This window comes from Gadus chalcogrammus, chromosome 2 (assembly GCF_026213295.1).
Source record: "Gadus chalcogrammus isolate NIFS_2021 chromosome 2, NIFS_Gcha_1.0, whole genome shotgun sequence".
Lineage (NCBI taxonomy): Eukaryota > Metazoa > Chordata > Actinopteri > Gadiformes > Gadidae > Gadus > Gadus chalcogrammus.
The window spans coordinates 13,862,126-13,881,302 of record NC_079413.1 but is presented as its reverse complement, the minus strand read 5'-3'; the positions used below and the strand labels follow the sequence as shown (position 1 = coordinate 13,881,302).

The following is a 19,177-nucleotide window of genomic DNA, read 5'->3' as shown; positions in this document are numbered from 1 at the left end:
GCTTTGTGTTCAATAACATTGACTTGAGTGTCTGTAGCTTATGAATCAGTAATTGAACAAGGCGTGTGTGTGTGTGTCTGTTAGGGGACTTTGTATGGTGGATTTCTGTGATCATACATTTACAGCAATAAAAAAGAAAAAAAAGAAGCCGGGAAGTGTTAATCTTTTTATGTTCCTTTAATGCACAATGAAGTCTGAAAGGTTTTGTTTTTATTCTCTAATTTCTTGGAAAGACTACCATACTAGAAGAGGGGGACTGTTCCTGAAAGTATTTCTCAAAAATCCCTTGCTCAGCTAAAGGGAGTGTATCAATAAAATAGGATAAAACAATGCATTCAGTGTTCACGGCTACTTAAATCAAAGGAAGGTGGTTGAGTGAAAAACACTTGTTAAAGTGTCTGGTAAAATGTTGGAGGAGGAGTTGCACTGAAACCTACCAGATTCTTTTGGGCAGGACCTGAAGACTGTTCTCTGGCCCCAGGATCCCCCCGGGACTGCTTCTTATTTTGTAGGTTATATTTTTTGACGAGCATCGAGGCTCCATGTTTTCTTCAAATGGCTTTGAGTGTTGTGACATGATGTTACTCGTGAATATGCACTGAGGAAGTTGGTTGTTTGTTCTTTTTGTACAGATATATTTGTGAAGACAAGGAAGGAGGTTGAGGAGTGGCTATGGTCATATTCCTTGACAGTTACTAAACTGCACAGATTAACTGGCCATTATATTATGGGGTTGAGATTGAAAAAAAGTGCTTGTCTGTAACCACTTTCCACTGTAGTCTTCTACCCCGTGTAGCTGTCGACAACACTCATCCTTTTAAACAAAAATTTAATTGGTCTTCCTTTTTGGGGGGACAATTGTCCTAATTTGTCTCCCTTGGTTTAATTATGTTTGCCTTATGAAAGGCTTGCTTGTTCATTCAGGAATTGTATAGTCCTAATAGGCTTAGATAAAAGTAATGAACGCTTAGTTAGTCCAATATGTATACATAATAATCTTGTATCGTTCGGACTTAACCAAAAAATGGAGGTATGGTGTAACTGTTTTAAGCATTGCAGAACTAACATAAACAAATCTATTTTCACCCCCGTCTCTCATTGTGTATCTGCATTTTCCCTAATTGAGAGATGCGGTAATTCGTGTACACCAAAATGCACACTCTTAATACCCTTCTCCTCCACATTTCATTGCCAAGATCTTAACCATCGATCATAACTCAGCCAGGTGTTGTACCATGCAGATAACATGTCTGATTAAAAAATTAAATGTCTAAGTGGCTCAACTGTTTCTTTTTGATCCATCACATAAACCATGTTCCATGGCTTGGTAGAACTGTAGGCAATCCTTTTTTGGAATTGAGACCAGGGGATAGTGTTCCAGACATATCTTCAGAGATCACCTACCAGTCTCCACACTCGACGTAAACAAACACATTGCGTTACGTCCACTACAGTAGACGTACTGTCTACAACGGGTGCAACCGCACTGCGCCGGACAGTAACAATACCCTGTGGCAAATGTTAAAATGTCATGGTTAAGGACAACATGGTATGGTTTCTATGGTGACAAACTACGGCCATGGTTAGTGTCAATCCCTGAGTGTTTGGTTTGTTTTTTCCCCCACACATGGTGGAAGAAGTCAAAACACGCACAATTTATAGAGATATGCATACATCCTAAATATATTACTCAATCTAAATCCTAAATCTAAATGCTTAATCTGAAAGATCAATCGTACAGATAAATTCAATCTTTATATTCTAGATCCTATCCCAATTAGGATATATGTTGAAGATCTTTAGGATTTCGATTTAGGAAATCAGATTTAGCCTTTAAACATAGGATTTAGATTTAGATATAGCCTAAGATTTAGATATAAATGTAGATTTCGATTTAAAATATAATTCTAATTTTATATATGTGAAAAAGTGACATGTTCAATTTGCAGTGTACTTTGGAGTGAATGTTTATTTGCTAAACTAAAAAGTCAAAGACGTTTTCTGAGCAGCAAAAGTTTACAAACGACATCCCCATAATTTACAGGCCATATCAAGAGATGCCCTGATTGGTCTTTTTGTTTTTTTCTTAATGATATGGACGACTGTAAACAGTACCATTCGGATAGTTATTCCCTTTACCTTGACAAAGATTTTGTTACAGAAACGGCTTGAAATGACCAGCAGAGGGTAGTGTTACATTTTCAGGAGTCTAATATCTAATCATGTCAATCAAACTGTTTTCCGGGTTCATGGGTGAGGTTTACCGGAAGAAACACTACAGCATGCTCCATGTGCAATATACTTGACCTGCATAGGACAGGCAAAATAATCTATAAGGTTTTCATTAATGCAACTTATTGCGTTTCCGTTTTCGGCATATGGTTTTAACATCTTATTTATAGTTTTGGGAGGTAGATTGTAAATCATGGAAAGAAGTTATTAAGTTACCGCCGACGGTTGCAAAACCTAAAAATCAGAAGAGGGTGCGCGTACCAGCATACAACCCAAAACAGGAGCTTATGAAAAGACGGAGAAACGTGAGAATCTGACGGTTTTAGGGGAAAATGACGCATCTGTCAACTATTGGAGGACCTCGTTTTCGGTGCAGAGGATGAGTTGGTTGAGAGACTCATTGAGGTGGGCATTTTTCTTAATTGTATCCAACCAGCACACAAAGTTGGTATTCATTGATTAAACCACAGCGTTCGAAGTGTTTACAAGCTAGACTGTACTGCTCTGATTCATTGTCTCCGCTAATCATGATCTATTTTTTATTACACATTATAACTGAGCATATAACATGGGCATACAAGTCCATCTGTTGCTTTATGGTGTCATAGAACACAAACTAAAACATTTCTGTTAAGATTCTTGTCATTATCCGCAGACATATAAGGTTATAAACAGTATAACAGTGCCGTTGTAATGCATGTTTTTTTTTACCCAACAACAAGTACATTACACTTTCTGTAAAACGGTCTAATCTCGTCCCTGCTGGGCTTTAACAGGACAAGCAAGGGGCGTCATTATTAGATGACGATGATGACGATGAAGATGACTTGGACGACCCCGAAGCTGTGGAGAGCGAGGCTTCATCTAAAGGTCCCATCAGCCCAAGAAAGCAGCCTGGGTTTGATGACGATTACGACGCATGGAAGAGTAGTAGAATGTGGGCGATATGCGTCATAGGTTTTAAATGTACATAATCAAAGCCTGAGCTATGCACTTTTCATGTAGTATCTCTTTTGGCGCTGTCTACTTACAATTTCCCTGATTTCGAGAAATAAGGAGCCCCTCAATGTGGAGTGTTTACTTCTAAAAGCGCGTCATGGTTGGGCGGGATTATTTTGTCTGTGCCATAGGTACAATTGACTTCCCAGCAAACACGGCCAATTTCTCTTCTTTGACGTCTAAGGCCATCTTGTTTCCATTGATTTGTTGATGTTGACTCTGAGAATTATTTCTAGAGACTTACGGAACCTCTAGCAAAACTCAACTTAGTTGTTAAAAAGCAGATGCATATTGCATTCAATGTATTTATGTCTGCTCTCAACCAACCGTCACCTCCAGTCTGTCCCTTAATATCTTCCCCTACCTTCCTCTATTCCCTAGAGTGGACATGAGCCATCGCTTCCGTAAGTACCTGACCAAAGGAGAGGCAGAGTCAAAGATGACAAAGCAGAAACTCCAGCAGAGGATGACCGAGCAGTAAGCACTCACAACACACACTCTTGTATATTTTGTAATTGTATTGTCCTCATCCCCTGTTTGTTCCTAACTACTCACAGCCCTGATTTTCCCCCAGGTTTGCAGAAGTCAATGGGAGGAAAGCCAACCTGGGGCTGAGGTCAAAGTCAAGAAGAGCAGAAAAAAGGTTCTCCCATTGCTGCATTCTTTTGACAGCTTTCACTTATTAAACAAACACAGTAGACTCAAGTTTAGCGTCAATTCCATATTGGAATGCGCTAATGCACAAATTATATATCCTCAACCATATACATAGTTTGAATACATTGGAATATAACACAATGTAATCTTGTTCTACCACCGTTTTCAGTCGATGATAGCGAGGAGGATGAAGTATGAGGAGATTACGAGTTGACCTCTGAGGAGACTGGGACTTTGTGGCGGCCCTCTCCTGAAACCTCTGCCATGCGGGGGACACTCCCTACGGGGCGTCGGGTTCTACTTGGTCTGTCTGTCTCGTCAGGCCGGGGAGTGGGGAGCCCTCTCTCCTAACTCCTCTTTACCCGTGAATGCCTTCCTTCAACAATCTGGTCCTCAATGTGCGGGAGACAAAGGAAGGCTAAAAGCTGCCGCCACCTCCCTGAATCCATCCACAGGTTTGAAGTGGAGCTTGTCCCCACCTTTTCATCTTGACCTGCGCCAGCCTACCACCCTCCATATTCTCACCACTTTCTTACGGCCCTCCATTGAGATCATCCTGACCAGCTGCTTCTCAGTTTGGTACGCTTACTGCACAGCAGCAGGCAAGAAAGCCCTGCAGCAGGTCCACAAGCCGGCCCAGCCATGGACAAATCTCCCCAAATGCCCTCTGGGAGGCGCTACAGGAGCCCCTGGAAACAGCGTCTAACCTCCAAGCTGTCACTGATCTAAACCAATTACTCTCTTTTTTACTACTGCCTGGTTCACTTTGCATTTGCAGCTCTATTAAAGCTCTCTGTCTGCACAGTTGTGTTGTTTACAATGCCCTTTGCACAGCTCAACCACAGCTCTTTTTTTCAATTTTTTTGCAGTACGGACATATTTACAATGCCATTTGCTCTCACAAATAACCTAAATGCCATGTTTATTTATATTCCCCGCGTAGCCCTCCTTTCGTTAACATTTATGCGTGCACATTGGGTTAATGACAAAGTTTAATTTAAAATGTTTGTCTTACTGATCTTGACAACTGAATGTGCTTGTGTGTCTCTGATCTTAACTTCCAAATGTGTTGTTTATGTCCCTCTGATTGTGCTGAGCAGGTCAAGAAGTGTCTCCATGCCAACTCTGCTCGTCCCTGCAGCGATCAGCTGACCACGGTCCAGTTCCACCCCTCGGCTCAGGTTGTCATGACGGCAGGACTCGACCAGTCCATCTCCCTCTTCCAGGTGCTTCCTCTCTCACTGTCGAGGGACGCCGCACCCTCAGCCTGGTGTTTGATTGCGTTACGCTTCTCTACGTCGTTGGAGACTTTGTTGGGTCTTCTCTTTCATTCATGAGCGCTGATAATTAGTTTCCAGCACCCTATGTTGAACTTGTTTTATTGGATTTTAAGTGAAGAGCATCTATGGAAACCACGAGGTAAATCAATCTATATTAACTCCATCCTGTCTTCCCCCCCCCCCCCCCCCAAGGTGGACGGGAGGACCAACCCGAAGATCCAGAGCATCCACCTGGAGCGCTTCCCCATCCACAAGGCCCAGTTCAGCCGCGACGGCGAGTCGGTGGTGGCCACTGGCGTCAAGAACAAGATGTTCTACATGTACGACATGATGGAGGGACGCGTGGTGCCAGTTTTCTCCGTCAGGGGTGAGGAGGGGTTCTGTGTGGCTGTGGGAGGACCCATGAGAACAGTGGTTCAGCTTTGCATCAACTGGCAGAGCATGACATGAGCGCGACCAGGGTCAGGGGTTCAATTCCCGACAGAGTTCACCCTCGTTCAGAATGCATACACTCCCCGTATGGTAAAATAGGTTTCGCCTGGGATAAAACCTATTCTGGAACGGAATGAGCTATTGAGGCGTGAGAGATGTAAAAGCATGTACCTGTCTAGGGACTCCCAGTTCTTCTCCCAGTTCAAAAGTACTGGGTTTGATCCCGCCCCCCCCCCCCCATGTCAGCAGACTAGTCCTTGAGCACGATGTCTAACTACTCAATCTACGTGCTCATTAATTACATGTATTTGTAATCACTGATTGTCTTTGGGGGAAAAAAACATAGTGACTCAATTAGGTGTTGTTCGCTCTTTCTCTGTCTCTCTCTCTGTTCCTGCAGGTCTGAAGCAAGCCAGTGTGAGAGAATTCTCTGTGTCTCCGGAGGGAGACTCTCTGCTGCTGCTCTCCGGGAACGACGGATACCTGCACGTCCTGAAACTCAAGGTGTGTGCTGCCGTTCCGTCATGGGCCAATGGCTTGAGGCGCTCTGCTAGTTTGTCCCCGTGCTACCATGTGTACTCTATTGCAGTCGATGTTTATGTGGACACAATGTCATAATTTTAATTCACATTATTTAACTCTACTGTACGTCAGAGGATGTACTTTGTAGCTCAACAATGTGGGCAGGACAAGATGCATTTCCATTTTTTCTTGTATATTGTATGCGATGATCGACTGACTCTCACCATCAAATGGTTTGTGTTCCCAAATGTTCTTTCATGTTGAAAAGTTGTACTGTTTGTGTGTATGCAGACAAAGGAAGTGGACAGAGTTTTAAAATCAACGGCTCTGTAAGCGGAGTGGCCTTTTCTCCCGACGGAAGCAACGTCTTCGCACAATCTGGTAGGTTCTGATTCCCACCTTTTGCTAGCATGAGGACAATCTCTCTCCCGGGGTCGCATCTCTCTGGTAGAAGCCTCTCTGGTAGAAGCATCTCTCTGGTAGAAGCATCTCTCTGGTAGAACAAGTTCACTGGTAGGTGCACCTTTCCGGCAGGTCTGTAGATCTGGGCAACGTCCTTTTTTTGTTTACATAAACATCTGATCTTATAATTTGCTCAAAGTCCTTAAAGGTCCCATGACATGAAAATCTCACTTTGTGAGGTTTTCTAACATAAATATGAGTTCCCCTAGCCTGCCTATGGTCCCCCAGTGGCTAAAACTTGCGTTTGGTGTAAAACTAGCACTAGCTGTTCTGCTCGCCTTTGAAAAAACGGATCAGGAACGGATCAGGAACGACAAGGAGGAGAAAGGGATCTTTGCCTGGCAGCGCTTATGCACCTCCGCCTCCGGCGGTGGTCCCTCAGCGGGGCTCAAGCGGGAGACATTCGCCGCCAACAATCCCTTTCTCCTCCATGTCGTGGTTCATGTTCTTGAGAGAGTCAAAGCCAAAGTTCCTTCCCCCCAATTCATTCTCAACCTTGGCTGAGATAACCCCCAATACGAGTCTCGTTGTAGAAATACCAGAGACGAGAGTCCGACGTGTTATGCGCCATCACACCAACAGCAGAACGGTTATCCAAATAACAAGGAAGTGTACAACACTTGCGTTACAGTCCTGGAGCTCTATATCTAAATAATATCATATAATACATAGATATCTATATCATATAACATATTGTGTGCGCCTCCAGACGATATTATGAATCACAAACGACTTTGTCGGGTTCTGCGACGTCTCTGGTTCTTCCACTTTCACATCAACCTGAAGTCGACTGAACCGTACGCTGCCTGCTGCCGGCTGCCCGCTGCCGGGCGATGGTGCCTCGCGGCAACCGGCGGCATGTCGCAGTTCATGTAGGCTACTTCAGCGAGTCAAACCAAAGTTCCTTTCCCCCAATTCCTTCTCAACCATGGCTCAGATAACCCCCACGACAGTCTCGTTGTGGAAATACAAGACACGTCAAAGAACCGACAAGAAACACTTGCGTTACAGTGTGTGTATTCACATTGATGTGGACGTTGAAGAACCAGGAACGTCGGAGAACCCAACGCGGTCGTTTGAGATTCATAATATCGGCTCACACAGCTTTTGGCCGTGATAATATATATTATGATATAGATATCTGTGTAGGCTATATGATAATATTTAGATATAGAGCTCCAGGACTCCCGTGTGTTCTAGAATATTTACAGAACACGGCTAATGGCTGTGTGCGCCTCGCAATTGCGAAACATCCACTGTAAACAGAGCGCACGGTACCGTGGCTGCAAGCTGCTCAGGGCCACAGCCCCACCCTCCTCCTTGACACCCCACCGAAACAGCGCATTTGGGGGAAGCTCAATGTGCGACTGGCTCGGAGTGGCTGTAACTCTGCACCACGGCTGAATTTCGGGAACGTCTTTGAATACTGTGTTAGTTGCCCACTAATACCTATATTAAAGAATACATAAAATAGCATGTCATGGGACCTTTAAAGTAACAAATCTTTCAAAGAAAATTAAGTTTGATGACAGGTCTTAATTTAGGTAGTCCATGTGTGTGTTGCATTGATTATTATGTGTTAATATAAGGCTGATAGACAAACAATGTTAACAATAAAATTGAATGCGTGTGTTGCGCAGAGGAGGGCGAGGTGTATGTGTGGGACATGCGCAGCAGTCGCTGTGTCAACAAGTTTGCAGATGATGGCTGTGTGAAGGGAACCAGCATCGCTACATCCAGGAACGGACAGTACCTGGCCTGCGGGTGAGTCACACTCACACCACCCCACCCCCCCCCCCCCCAGGGCACACCCAGAATTAGGGCTGGGCGATATGACGATATCATACCGTGGACGATATGAAAGCGTCTACCGGGAGAGATTTGGCCATATCGTTTATACCGAGAGAAAAAAAAAAAAAAAAAAAAAAATGATATTGCACTGCACTGACTGAAGCAAGACAGGTGTGAGACTCACCTGTTAACTTGAAAAAAAATCTCATTTGTATTGAAGAAACAGTTCTATTTTTACCACCAGCTATTTGCACAGCACATAACTTTATTTTATGTGTATAATTAGTATTTAAAATATTTGTGTGATGCTGTGATTTTTATTTTATATTACACTGCACTGACTGACAGCCAGGCAGGTGTGAAGCACACCTTTAAAAAAAAGTTATTTGTATTGAAAAAATTCAATGTTTACAAGATGTTTGCACTATATGACACTGCAGTTAATGACAGATTGTTCGCTACTTACTCCTTTGTAAGCATGGAAATTCAAGTTCAAAATAAAAGAAAAAACTGATCAAATGTGAAGTATGGTTATTTTAAGCCATTTAATTTTAATTTACTTCAAAAATACCATATCGTGATATATATCCATATCGTGATATAAATTACTCATATCGTGATATAAGATTTTGTCCATATCGCCCCCCTACCCAGAATAATACCTGAACTAATGTAAGTAATGTGTTACATTGGTGTAATGTGTTAAACTATCTATCTATCCAGCTCTCAGTCGGGAGTGGTCAACGTCTACTCTCAGCAGGACTGCCTGACATCAGCCAATCCCAGGCCTCTGAAGACGCTTATGAACCTGGTAACCCCTGTGACCTCTCTGGCCTTCAACCCCGCCTCTGAGATCCTCGCAATGGCCTCGCAAAACGAGGACGAAGCCCTGCGTCTGGTGAGTCCATAAGGAAACGCCCCAAAAACTGCCCTTGGTTAAAGTTTGGTTGGTTGTAGTAATGTTGGTTGGTTTGTTGTTGATTACAGTTGCTCTGGTAGTATTGCAAGGACCGGAAGCTGTCTTTCATTAGTTGGTATACAGTAGAGGTTAGGGATGACTGCAATGAAAGAAATGAATGTGGATTTTGTGAATATGAAGAAAGAGTATAACATTAGTTTTTCAATAGGGGGATTATAGTTAATATTTGCTAATACAATCGTTTTTGTGTCCTCTGTGTGTCCAGGTCCACCTCCCCAGTTTGACAGTGTTCTCCAACTTCCCCATCACCACGAAGAAGAAGTACATCCACCGCACCAGCTGCCTAGACTTCTCACCACATAGTGGCTTCTTCTCATTGGCTAACAACAAGGGTGACGCCCTACTGACGCGGTTAGTCCCACCCTCTTTACAGCGATAGGCCTGGAAAAACTCAAACACTGCATTTCAAGTGTATTGTGTGAAATGTGATGGAAAATAGAACGTTTTTTTATGCATGAATGCTTAGCTTTTATTAACTATAAGTATATTTGCTGCTAGTTAAAGTATAATAAGTACGGACATTTCTTGAAACTAAAAAGTTGTACCAAATAATTTGCACCAATACCAACATTGCATAATTAACCTACCAAGAGTAAAACAACGTTCAACTTTCACAGCATTCAGATTCTGACTGATTTCTCTCTCTGCTTGCTTTTCTCCAGGTTGCTGCACTACAAGGACTTTTAAAAAAAGGAGGATTGCGTAACACACAGTAACAGGACGCCAAAATTAGAAGCCTTTGGGATACAGATTGTTTGGAGTTTATGACTGACAGATTACAAGTTGAAAGTGTTCCCTGAGAAACTGAACCAGTCTGTAGTTGTTCCGTACCTTGTAATTGGATATTCAGCACACAGTTTCAAAGTACAATGTTAAAGAGAACAATGGGTTTTATTGGTAGTGGGTCAGAATCACTTGGTAGACGTGTCCTATGAACTGCTGGGCCGCATATGGATAGCTTCCATGTAAAAACTCTTGTTGTGGTTGTTTTTGTTATTATTTTTTAACACATTATTGTATAAATGAAGTAAAATAACCACGGTATATCCATTCTAATCTACTGTTTCTTGATTTTGTGGGCCCAGCTAAATCCCTCCACAAAAATCCTTGTTGCGCTACAGATCAAATCAGTTTTGTACACCTACCATCCGGTTTCTGGAGTTCACATGGTGCTTTAAATTTAATTAATCTGTAATATAAAACATTTAGTACAGGATCCACATTCATGGCAACTTAGAGAACGCTAATGAAGCTAATTGTCTGGATCCCAACATTGAAGGCGGTGAGTAGCAAAATGTAGTATTGAATCCAATAAAACCCATCCTATCATTTAGCCGACACTTTTATCTAAAATAATTGAAACGTGAAGGGAAATTTGTGTAAGATGCATGTAGGGGATGAGGCATCTTGCTCAAAGATTCTCAGTCGTCCTGAGACATTGGGGGTTCAAACCGAGAACCTTGCGGCTAGGAGTAGACTCTTTATACATTACACTACCCAATGACCCAATGTCTTTGTCTTCTATATGTGTGGGCTTTTTGTGCCTTTTTAGAGTAGGAAAGGGTAGTGGGTTGAAGCAGAGAGGGAATGAAATGAAGCATAGGACCAGAGTGCAAACCTGGGTCGCTCCAAGGAGTTCTGCCTAAATGGTTAGCGCCCTAGCGGGTCAAGCAAACCCACCCATCCATATCTAAATTTGTATAATAAAACCAATGATCAAACCAAGAGTTTTTAAGGGTTGATGCCTAGTGTGCCAAGTTAAATGTTCAGCAGATCTTGTGTAAGGCATTTTGAATCACTCACAGCATAGGAGATGGTATTTGCACTGGTGTGTTGTAAGGTGACAGAGAGGGGGGGGCTAACAGTCAAACTAAATCTATTTGACACGGTGCTTCCTATCCCTCTCTCACTCACACACACACACACACCTGCCCTAGGAATGTTCCCTTTCCTGTTGGTTTGCCGTAAGAATGGAAAGCATGTCCATGTCAAGTCATCGGGCATAAAAACCAAATCGCCTTTACGAACAGTTGTATACCAAATGGTTATTGTTTTAAAAAAATATGAATGAGTGCAGTGCCTGAAACACGTGCATTAAAAAGCCACAGGAATTTATCTAGAGCAAGCTATTCTATATCAATAGGATTCCTGAGGAAACAACATAGTGTGACTTCTCAATCTCTCAACGCTGCGCCTTGATTCAAACTTGCCTGACAACTTTTTATCTATTTACCTTATACAAGCAGTCAGCCAATGCTAGTCTGCTCCCTGATTTGACACACCTCTACTGTGGGATGGGAACTCATGAACACACGCATAAACAAGCAACACTCAGTCTTAAGACCCGTGCGGTAAGACTGTTTCAGGGTGGCTTGAGGAAAACAACTATTACGATACACTCAGAGGAGAGACATTTAACACATAAGGTAAATACAAATTCTTATCTTTATGGATTTCATTCAAGTTTGACAATATTTAGAAGACAATAAAAGTAGCTAAACACATGCAAACTAATAATATAACAAAATTAATAAATCAGTATGTAGTGTTCTGTAAAATTATATTTCATAACATTCAATTCCAATTAGAAATGTCATCTATATGTTGCCGTAGAACCTCCTTGTATTGTACTGCATTGAAAAGTCTCATGTTTTTTATAAATCAAATTCTGTGGCAAGTAGCTATACCTTGTATAATATAAAATACACATACATTGCCATCCTGTCTTGGAAGCCAAAAAACCAAGCAAAAAGCCATGCAAACCTCCTGAGTTGGAGAGCACATGGCGAAACACAAGCCCAGACTCAACATCTGATCATGAGGTGGAGATAAAATTGCCAAATCTATAGATTGTGATGGTCCCATTGTTAAGCCTATAGGATGAACAAAACCAAAGATGAGTCAGTGGTCATTTATGTAGGTGAAGAAATATTGTACTTTGGCTCTGGAAGGACAGATGTTTGACTTGAAGTTGAGATGCACAGAGAGGGAGTTGCTACATCTCCATTAGTCTCTGACTCATGTAAGCTGTCCATAAGCCTGACTCTGGGAGACGATGTATACATCTCCAGAACCTGTTCTTATCAATTACATTGTTGCTAAATTATCACTTGTTTTGGTAGCAAGCATTACACAATCACACACTTTTCATATCCTGGTAAACCACGTCAGCTGTTGTTCTCTTAGTCGGCCTACAGCCTACACGCCTCTTAGTAGGCACTTTTATTGTAATACGTCTTACAATACTTCAGTGCATACATTTATTAGCATGGGTGCCAACCCTATTAGGAATCAAACCCCTACCCTCCTGTTAATGCCATGCTTAGGGGTTCATCCCTCAAAATAGTTTGCCAATGTATACCTTTCAGCAACACTTTACAAAAGATTACAACAGACGTTATTGTTATGTACTCTACTACTACTCTACTAGTTATCTACAGTTGTAGAGGGTACCTCTCTGCTCCATACGGTTATTTACTTTTAGATTTGTTTCTATACTGTTTCATGCTGTTCTTTAATGATAGGGTCCCACACATTTAATTACTGTTGTATAGGCCCTACACTGTTCTTCACTGTGCTAAAGGATGCTGCATTGCCAGTGTCCAATATGGTTTGATGCTGTTTCTTACTTTTTTACATAATACCGTTCGATACTGTTCAATAAAAACAGTCAAATGCTTTTGTGTCCTCCCCTATTCCATACGGTTCTGTGGGGTCCCATACTGTTCCTTTCTTACTGTCCATCCTCAATTTAGCCTCGCAAGATGTATAGGTTTCTCATCACCCATCAGGGCTCATTGCACTAATCCATAACCTCAACACTTCCAAAAGAGCCTCTAAACAACAAGCTGGTCACAAGTCAACAGGTGTTGTTTCGAGATCTGTTTCCCCGTCGAGATGTGTTTCCCCTAGTCCCCGCCCCCGTCCGAAATTACCCGAAAAGGCCCTCTGTTCCATAGGAAAGGAGGCTCACACATCTTTCAAATTCATACTGCTGACTTATTTCCCCACAAGAGATAAGTGCTGTGATTTTCAGGCTGATATCATTCAATTTGACCATTTAGAACAGGGGGAACGCATCCTGACAGCTTGGAATATTACTGTCAGATACTGTTCCCCCTCTGTTCCATAGGAAAGGAGGCTCACACATCTTTCAAATTCATACTGCTGACTTATTTCCCCACAACAGATAGGTGCTGTGATTTTCAGGCTGATATCATTCAATTTGACCATTTAGAACAGGGGGAACGAATCCTGACAGTCATTATCTGGGACTAGGGGAAACACATCTCGACGGGGAAACAGATCTCGACACAACACCGGAATGCACAGGCGCAGTATTTATTTCCTCCAGCAACAATGTGGTCTCTGATGGAGCAGCATGTGTAAAGAAGTATGTCATAGGGCAGGTGGAACAGTCTAGTACAGACGAAATATGGGTCCCGTAAATCAACTAGAAAATCCCAGACTTCTGCTTTTCGAGATAAATTGCTTCAGACGAACCAGATGACGCTTTTGTTGTCCATGCTATCAAAGTGTGAAAAGATGATAACAGACTTACTATAGGTGGCAGAGTGTGTGTGGAGAAGGACCTGCTCCTTCAAAACTTTCTTTCTTGTCCTTTACTTGATCCCCTCAGACTATAGGGTTAATCGGTGGAGGATAATGTAAGTCAGTGAGCAGATGAGCCTTGATGGGGACTGTAGTTTAAGGTGCTACTGAGCAGGGCATTATCCAATTACATGACGTCACGTTGGGGAGACGTGGTTGAAGTAGCCTCAGCCTAGTACTAGAACTATGGCGTGAGAAGTGGCAAGAACCACAAATAACATGTATGATGGCCCACAGCAGTGTAATTTTGAACCTGTCAGACGTGAGAGGGCGAATGAGGAATTGCTGAGAAGAACTGATGGCGGTCTAAGCCAATTAAATGAATGGTCAGAGGAGAATGAGTGGAAAGTTGCTATCATTTAGCAACCAGCAACTAGCGCTGGAGTTAGTCAACGAACAGCAGTGCATACAATAACTTTTACAGTGCATACAGACACTTTTATTTATTTTTTACTGTCAGTGAATAGCACCGAGTGAAAGTCAACGTTTTCTTTATATCTAGTGAAAGCGATTAGGTATGTCATAAGTACCGGTAAACTTAGTCAGAAGATCTAGAAACAGAAGGCATAATGCTAGCTATGGGCAAACAGCCTATCGGACAGCAATCAGTGCATTTGCAAATGAGTGCCTGCAAATATAACCGATCGTGGTGTGACATTATATAACCATCAATCTACCGCAAATTCGACCAGACAGATGTACATTGAACACATACACAAAGGAGCACACTGTCCAACCCGGCGGATGCTGACGGACAGACACACACACTCTCTCTCTCTCTCTCTCTCTCTCTCTCTCTCTCTCTCTCTCTCTCGCGCGCGCGCGCACGCGCACGCGCACGCCCGTACTACACAATCGCTCCAACTTATCCAACTCCATGGCTAATTGGGCGCAGCTGGGTTTGGCCATGCACAGTCGACATGTTTACAACGGAACGGACGACCCAATCCAAATAGTAAGGAGTTATTTTTGCAAAAAACCGACATAAACAAGTGAGGCGTATAACTGTGGCACCCAATCCTAGCGCAGTGATAAATTGGAATAGTTTGATTGGACTTTGTTTGAAACACACTAACCACACAACGTGCTGGTTGTAGTAAAAAAAAAAGAAGAAAACACACACACTAGTAAGATGCTATTTAACAAATTAAAAGAATCATGTCTGCCTTTAAATGTACCATTTGCAAATTGATGGAATACACAGCATGTGTGCCACTCAAGTTTAGAACCGACATTAACTTTACAAACTTTGGTTCACTCTCTCATCGTAGGCTTTTTGGTATTTCAGGTAGCCCATTGATAGCATCAAAATCAATGGTAGAAAAGAAACTCAACCTTTAGCTTTTTTTTTTTTGGTCGTGGGCCTACAATGGTGCTGTGTCACGCTGAGTAGCCGGTTTTAATAGTCCTTATGTGCTCCATTCGTTTGCATGTTGCAGTAAAATTCCAGGTGGAATGTTGCCACGCCTGAGTTTCAGGCGTTTCCAGCAAGTATTTTTTATAATAGGCCTAACAATTCATAACCGTAAATACTTTTTTTATTTTTAGGAAAAAGGAAGCAACTTGAATTAAATGATCACAGCAAAACTCTTTGGATTTATATTTCGAGCTAAGATGGTTGTAGTATTAGGAATGGTTATGTCTTTCTTTTGTTTTATTTCAGGGAAAACACTGGAATATGATGAGTATGATATTGCATACCATCTTAATTGAATCTAATTAATTAGAACCTTAATCAAATGATTTAATACTTCTAGTGTAACAGCCTTTTTAACCTTTGTTGTTTCAGTTGGCAGTTGACTATATCCAAGTAGGCCATACCGGTAAATGGCCAATAACCTGATAATAGTTTAATGTTAGTAAATGTCAAAAATACTATTTGGGCACATAATATGCACAATGCTGGTGGTATAATGTATGGAAATAACAACACTATTTCACAACTCATAATTTGTTTAAACCGTATGGCCCTAAAGTTAATGTCAGTCATTGTAAGTCATTTTCCAAAAATAACTTGATAAAAGTTATTCTATATTTCGTTATCCTATATTTATTCCTCAAATGTTTTTTGTTGTTTTTAGATTATCTCTATAGTTCAAGGCAGCAGCTCAGATGGCAGAGGCACCAACAGATCCAAGCCTGGACATTTTCTCGGAGCAAGAGTTGACCTGCTCCATTTGCCTGGATGTGTTCACCGACCCCGTCTCCACACCCTGCGGACATAACTTCTGCCAGGTAGGCCTACCGCTGCTCCCGGTGGATGAAGACCACTCATCGACGTGAAGTGGCTGCAGAGGGGAAGTCAGATGTTGTGGGTGAGGGTGTTTGACTCTCAGCCAAAGCAGTGGGTTAGGTCTCCATGCCTTTCTCTTGAATAAAGTGTTTGCTAAGTTGCTAAAGAGTATGAAATTAAATTATTACTGCTTCTAGTGAGATGTTGGGAGCTGGCAGTAGTTCTGTAACTAGTTTCTGGTTTTCATATTCCCGCCTTAGCATGAGAATCAAATATGTGCAATGATATTTGATGGACACTCAACAGAAGACTGACCGTTGCTACTGCTCTGGAGGCAAAGGATCTAGGCTAGAATCATTTATAACTTCAAATGAGGGTGTCGGCAGTTCTTTGCGATTGTCATAAGGAACAATAATTTTATTTTATGAATAATTGTTGTTTAACAGTGAGGTCAATTACTTAAACCCACACTTCTAGTGTGCCATTAGACACCATTCAGTAGCAATGGGCTGTGGTTAGGTGATGTGGTCAGCTCCCCGATGTTGTAATCCTGCCACGTCACATGGCTCCCTCTCTCCTTCCCCAGGCCTGCATCGGGGGGTACTGGGCCTCCAGTCGCGTGTGCAGCTGTCCACTCTGCAAAAGACAGTTTGATGAGCGGCCCCTCCTCAACATCAACAGAGTGTTTGCCCTCATCGCGGATAAATACAAGCACTCCCGTTACGGAACGCCGCTACAGAAGGGGCTGCCCACGGCCGCCGGCGGACATGAAGAGCAAGCGGGGACGTGCGCCTACGCTGCCACTAACCCGTTTGCGCCACCGGACCCGGGCGCGCTGGTCAATTGTGACATTTGCACCGGGGTGAAGCGGGCGGCCGTGAGCTCGTGCCTCGTGTGCACGGCGGCCTACTGCGATGAGCACGTGCAGCCGCATCTGACGTCTGCGTTCTACGCCTCCCACAGCCTGCTGGACCCCCAGGAGGCGCTGCGTGGACGCACTTGCGCCGAACACAAGCACCTGCTGGAGGTGAGGACGGACAGAGACAACGGTGCCCCGCGAGAGGTTACTCGGCAGAAAAGATCAATCCCGATGATGCAAAGCGCCTGGGTTCTGGTTCTGAATGCGATTGAAGCTCTGTGTTCATCATTGGGTGGGGCAAAGCCATCGCAAAATGTTAAACTACTGACGTGACCTACGTACAAGACACTACACACGATCACAACCCCACTCCACGTGTTTCTAGTGCAATTTATGGTTGTTTTTCAAAAGTAGAAACCCACTGAAATTCATTTGAATGAAATGGATCGCAAAGCAAATTTCCTTTATATGTTGGTGCTTTTTTGTTTCCCTACAATGTCGACTTAATTAAATCCCCTTTTTTTGACCTTGTAACATCAGGTGTACTGTAGGACGTGCCAGAGCTGTGTTTGTGGGATCTGTGTCTTGGGGGAGCATCGCACTCACCAGACGGTCTCCGTTCAGACGGAGAGACTTCACAAACAGGTGGGAGAGGGAGCGAGAAAATAAAAGAATGCAAGTGAATGTGAAGGAGAATAGGGTGTATAAAGGCGTAATATTTAATAATTTATAGTTTAAACATTGTTGCATGTAATGGATACCTTAGTCACTTTGACACTTATGCATGCATAAAGGCCAACAATGTATAGTGCCATATATTGTCAAGAATGTTTATGAAGATGGATGAAGAATTACTATTTTCAATGTATACCAATTTCAATTATTACAATCATTTATAGTGTTTTAGATTAATCTTTAGTATTTTTAATGCTCTTATTATTGTCTTGTTGTTGTTGTATCTTATTTTGTTTATAGTATTGCTGCAGTAGTCAATTGATGGTGTGAAATGGCAGATAACACTTGCCAGACTATGGTTCTCTCCATTCATCCGTCCGCCTGTCCATCTACCTCTTTATCTAGAAACTGTTATCCAGGTCCGAGTTGGAGATAGTGAACCGCATTGAGGGGAAGAATCTTCGTCTTATGGGGCTGAAACAGCAGCTCCATGTCGTCACGGTAGGGCGCACTCTCCTTCCTTACCTTCAGTAGACAATATGTATTGGACTGGTAACCAGAAGAATCTGCAAGCGCGTATTTGATTTGCTCTGGCATATGAGTCTAGCCCCCCTCCTTCTCAGACACATTTCCCGCAGACTTTGACCGGGTAGAGGACGGCCCGTATGGGAACACCGTTGAGATGGTTGGCGATTATATGTCACCATTTCGTTGCTCTGATCGGGTGCAGGTCGATCCAGGGGCCTTTTGGTTGGCTTGATTATGCCTCTTGGTAATCAGAAAGCTAACTGAGGTTGTAGACTAATGCACTTGGCGAATTGGTCTAGCTATGTCAGGCTAAATATGTCTTTAAAAGACTGAATATCTCATTGTCATGGTGGATTATTTATTCTTAGAATCTACTACCTTCCGGCTTGTGAGTAAAACTCCCTAACCACTTTGTGAAGCACTTTGAGTCTGCCTTGTGTACGAAAAGTGCTATATAAATAAAGTTGCCTGCCTTGCCTTGCCTTGCCTAGACTAGACGATCTTGCCCCGCTATCATGATACCAGCCATGGCGTCTTACATGCAAGCTATCGGGCATCCATTGTTTCTAGCCTGTGTGAGCTTGAGTCCTTATGAATGGCCGCTTGTCAATCGCAGAACTACGCCAACGGAGAACAGGCAGAGGTGGAGCAGCTCCTCTCTGAGCTGTCCGAGTCCATGGAGAGCATCCGGGCACTCCTGCTGGGCAGGATGCAGACCAAGAGGGACGCCGTGATGACCCACGGGGAGGGGCTGGTGAGCCGCTTGGAGGCGGAGCTAGGCCAGCTGGTGGAGAGGAGGGCCCTGATGGACACCCAGGCCACCAGCCAAGACCACATTAGATTCCTGCAGGGTAGAAAACCCACACCCCACACCAGGTCCATCTAGAAAAGGTTTACCTTGAGGGGGGGGGGGGGGC

At 43.0% G+C, this 19,177-nt stretch overlaps 1 protein-coding gene and 1 pseudogene across 1 annotated transcript; both read left to right on the top strand.

The window, feature by feature from the left end:
* The first annotated feature begins 2,249 nt into the window (after positions 1 to 2,249).
* On the top strand, positions 2,250 to 11,272 carry LOC130401933 (U3 small nucleolar RNA-associated protein 18 homolog; annotated as a pseudogene).
* Positions 11,273 to 14,825: 3,553 nt separating this feature from the next.
* LOC130401925 (E3 ubiquitin/ISG15 ligase TRIM25-like) lies at positions 14,826 to 19,146 on the top strand. Its single transcript, XM_056605964.1, has 6 exons — positions 14,826 to 14,920; positions 16,047 to 16,200; positions 16,785 to 17,225; positions 17,598 to 17,702; positions 18,138 to 18,233; positions 18,877 to 19,146. The coding sequence occupies exons 2-6, from the start codon at positions 16,078 to 16,080 to the stop codon at positions 19,144 to 19,146; spliced, it is 1,035 nt and encodes a 344-aa protein (XP_056461939.1). The 5' UTR covers positions 14,826 to 14,920; positions 16,047 to 16,077.
* The last annotated feature ends 31 nt before the right edge of the window (positions 19,147 to 19,177 follow it).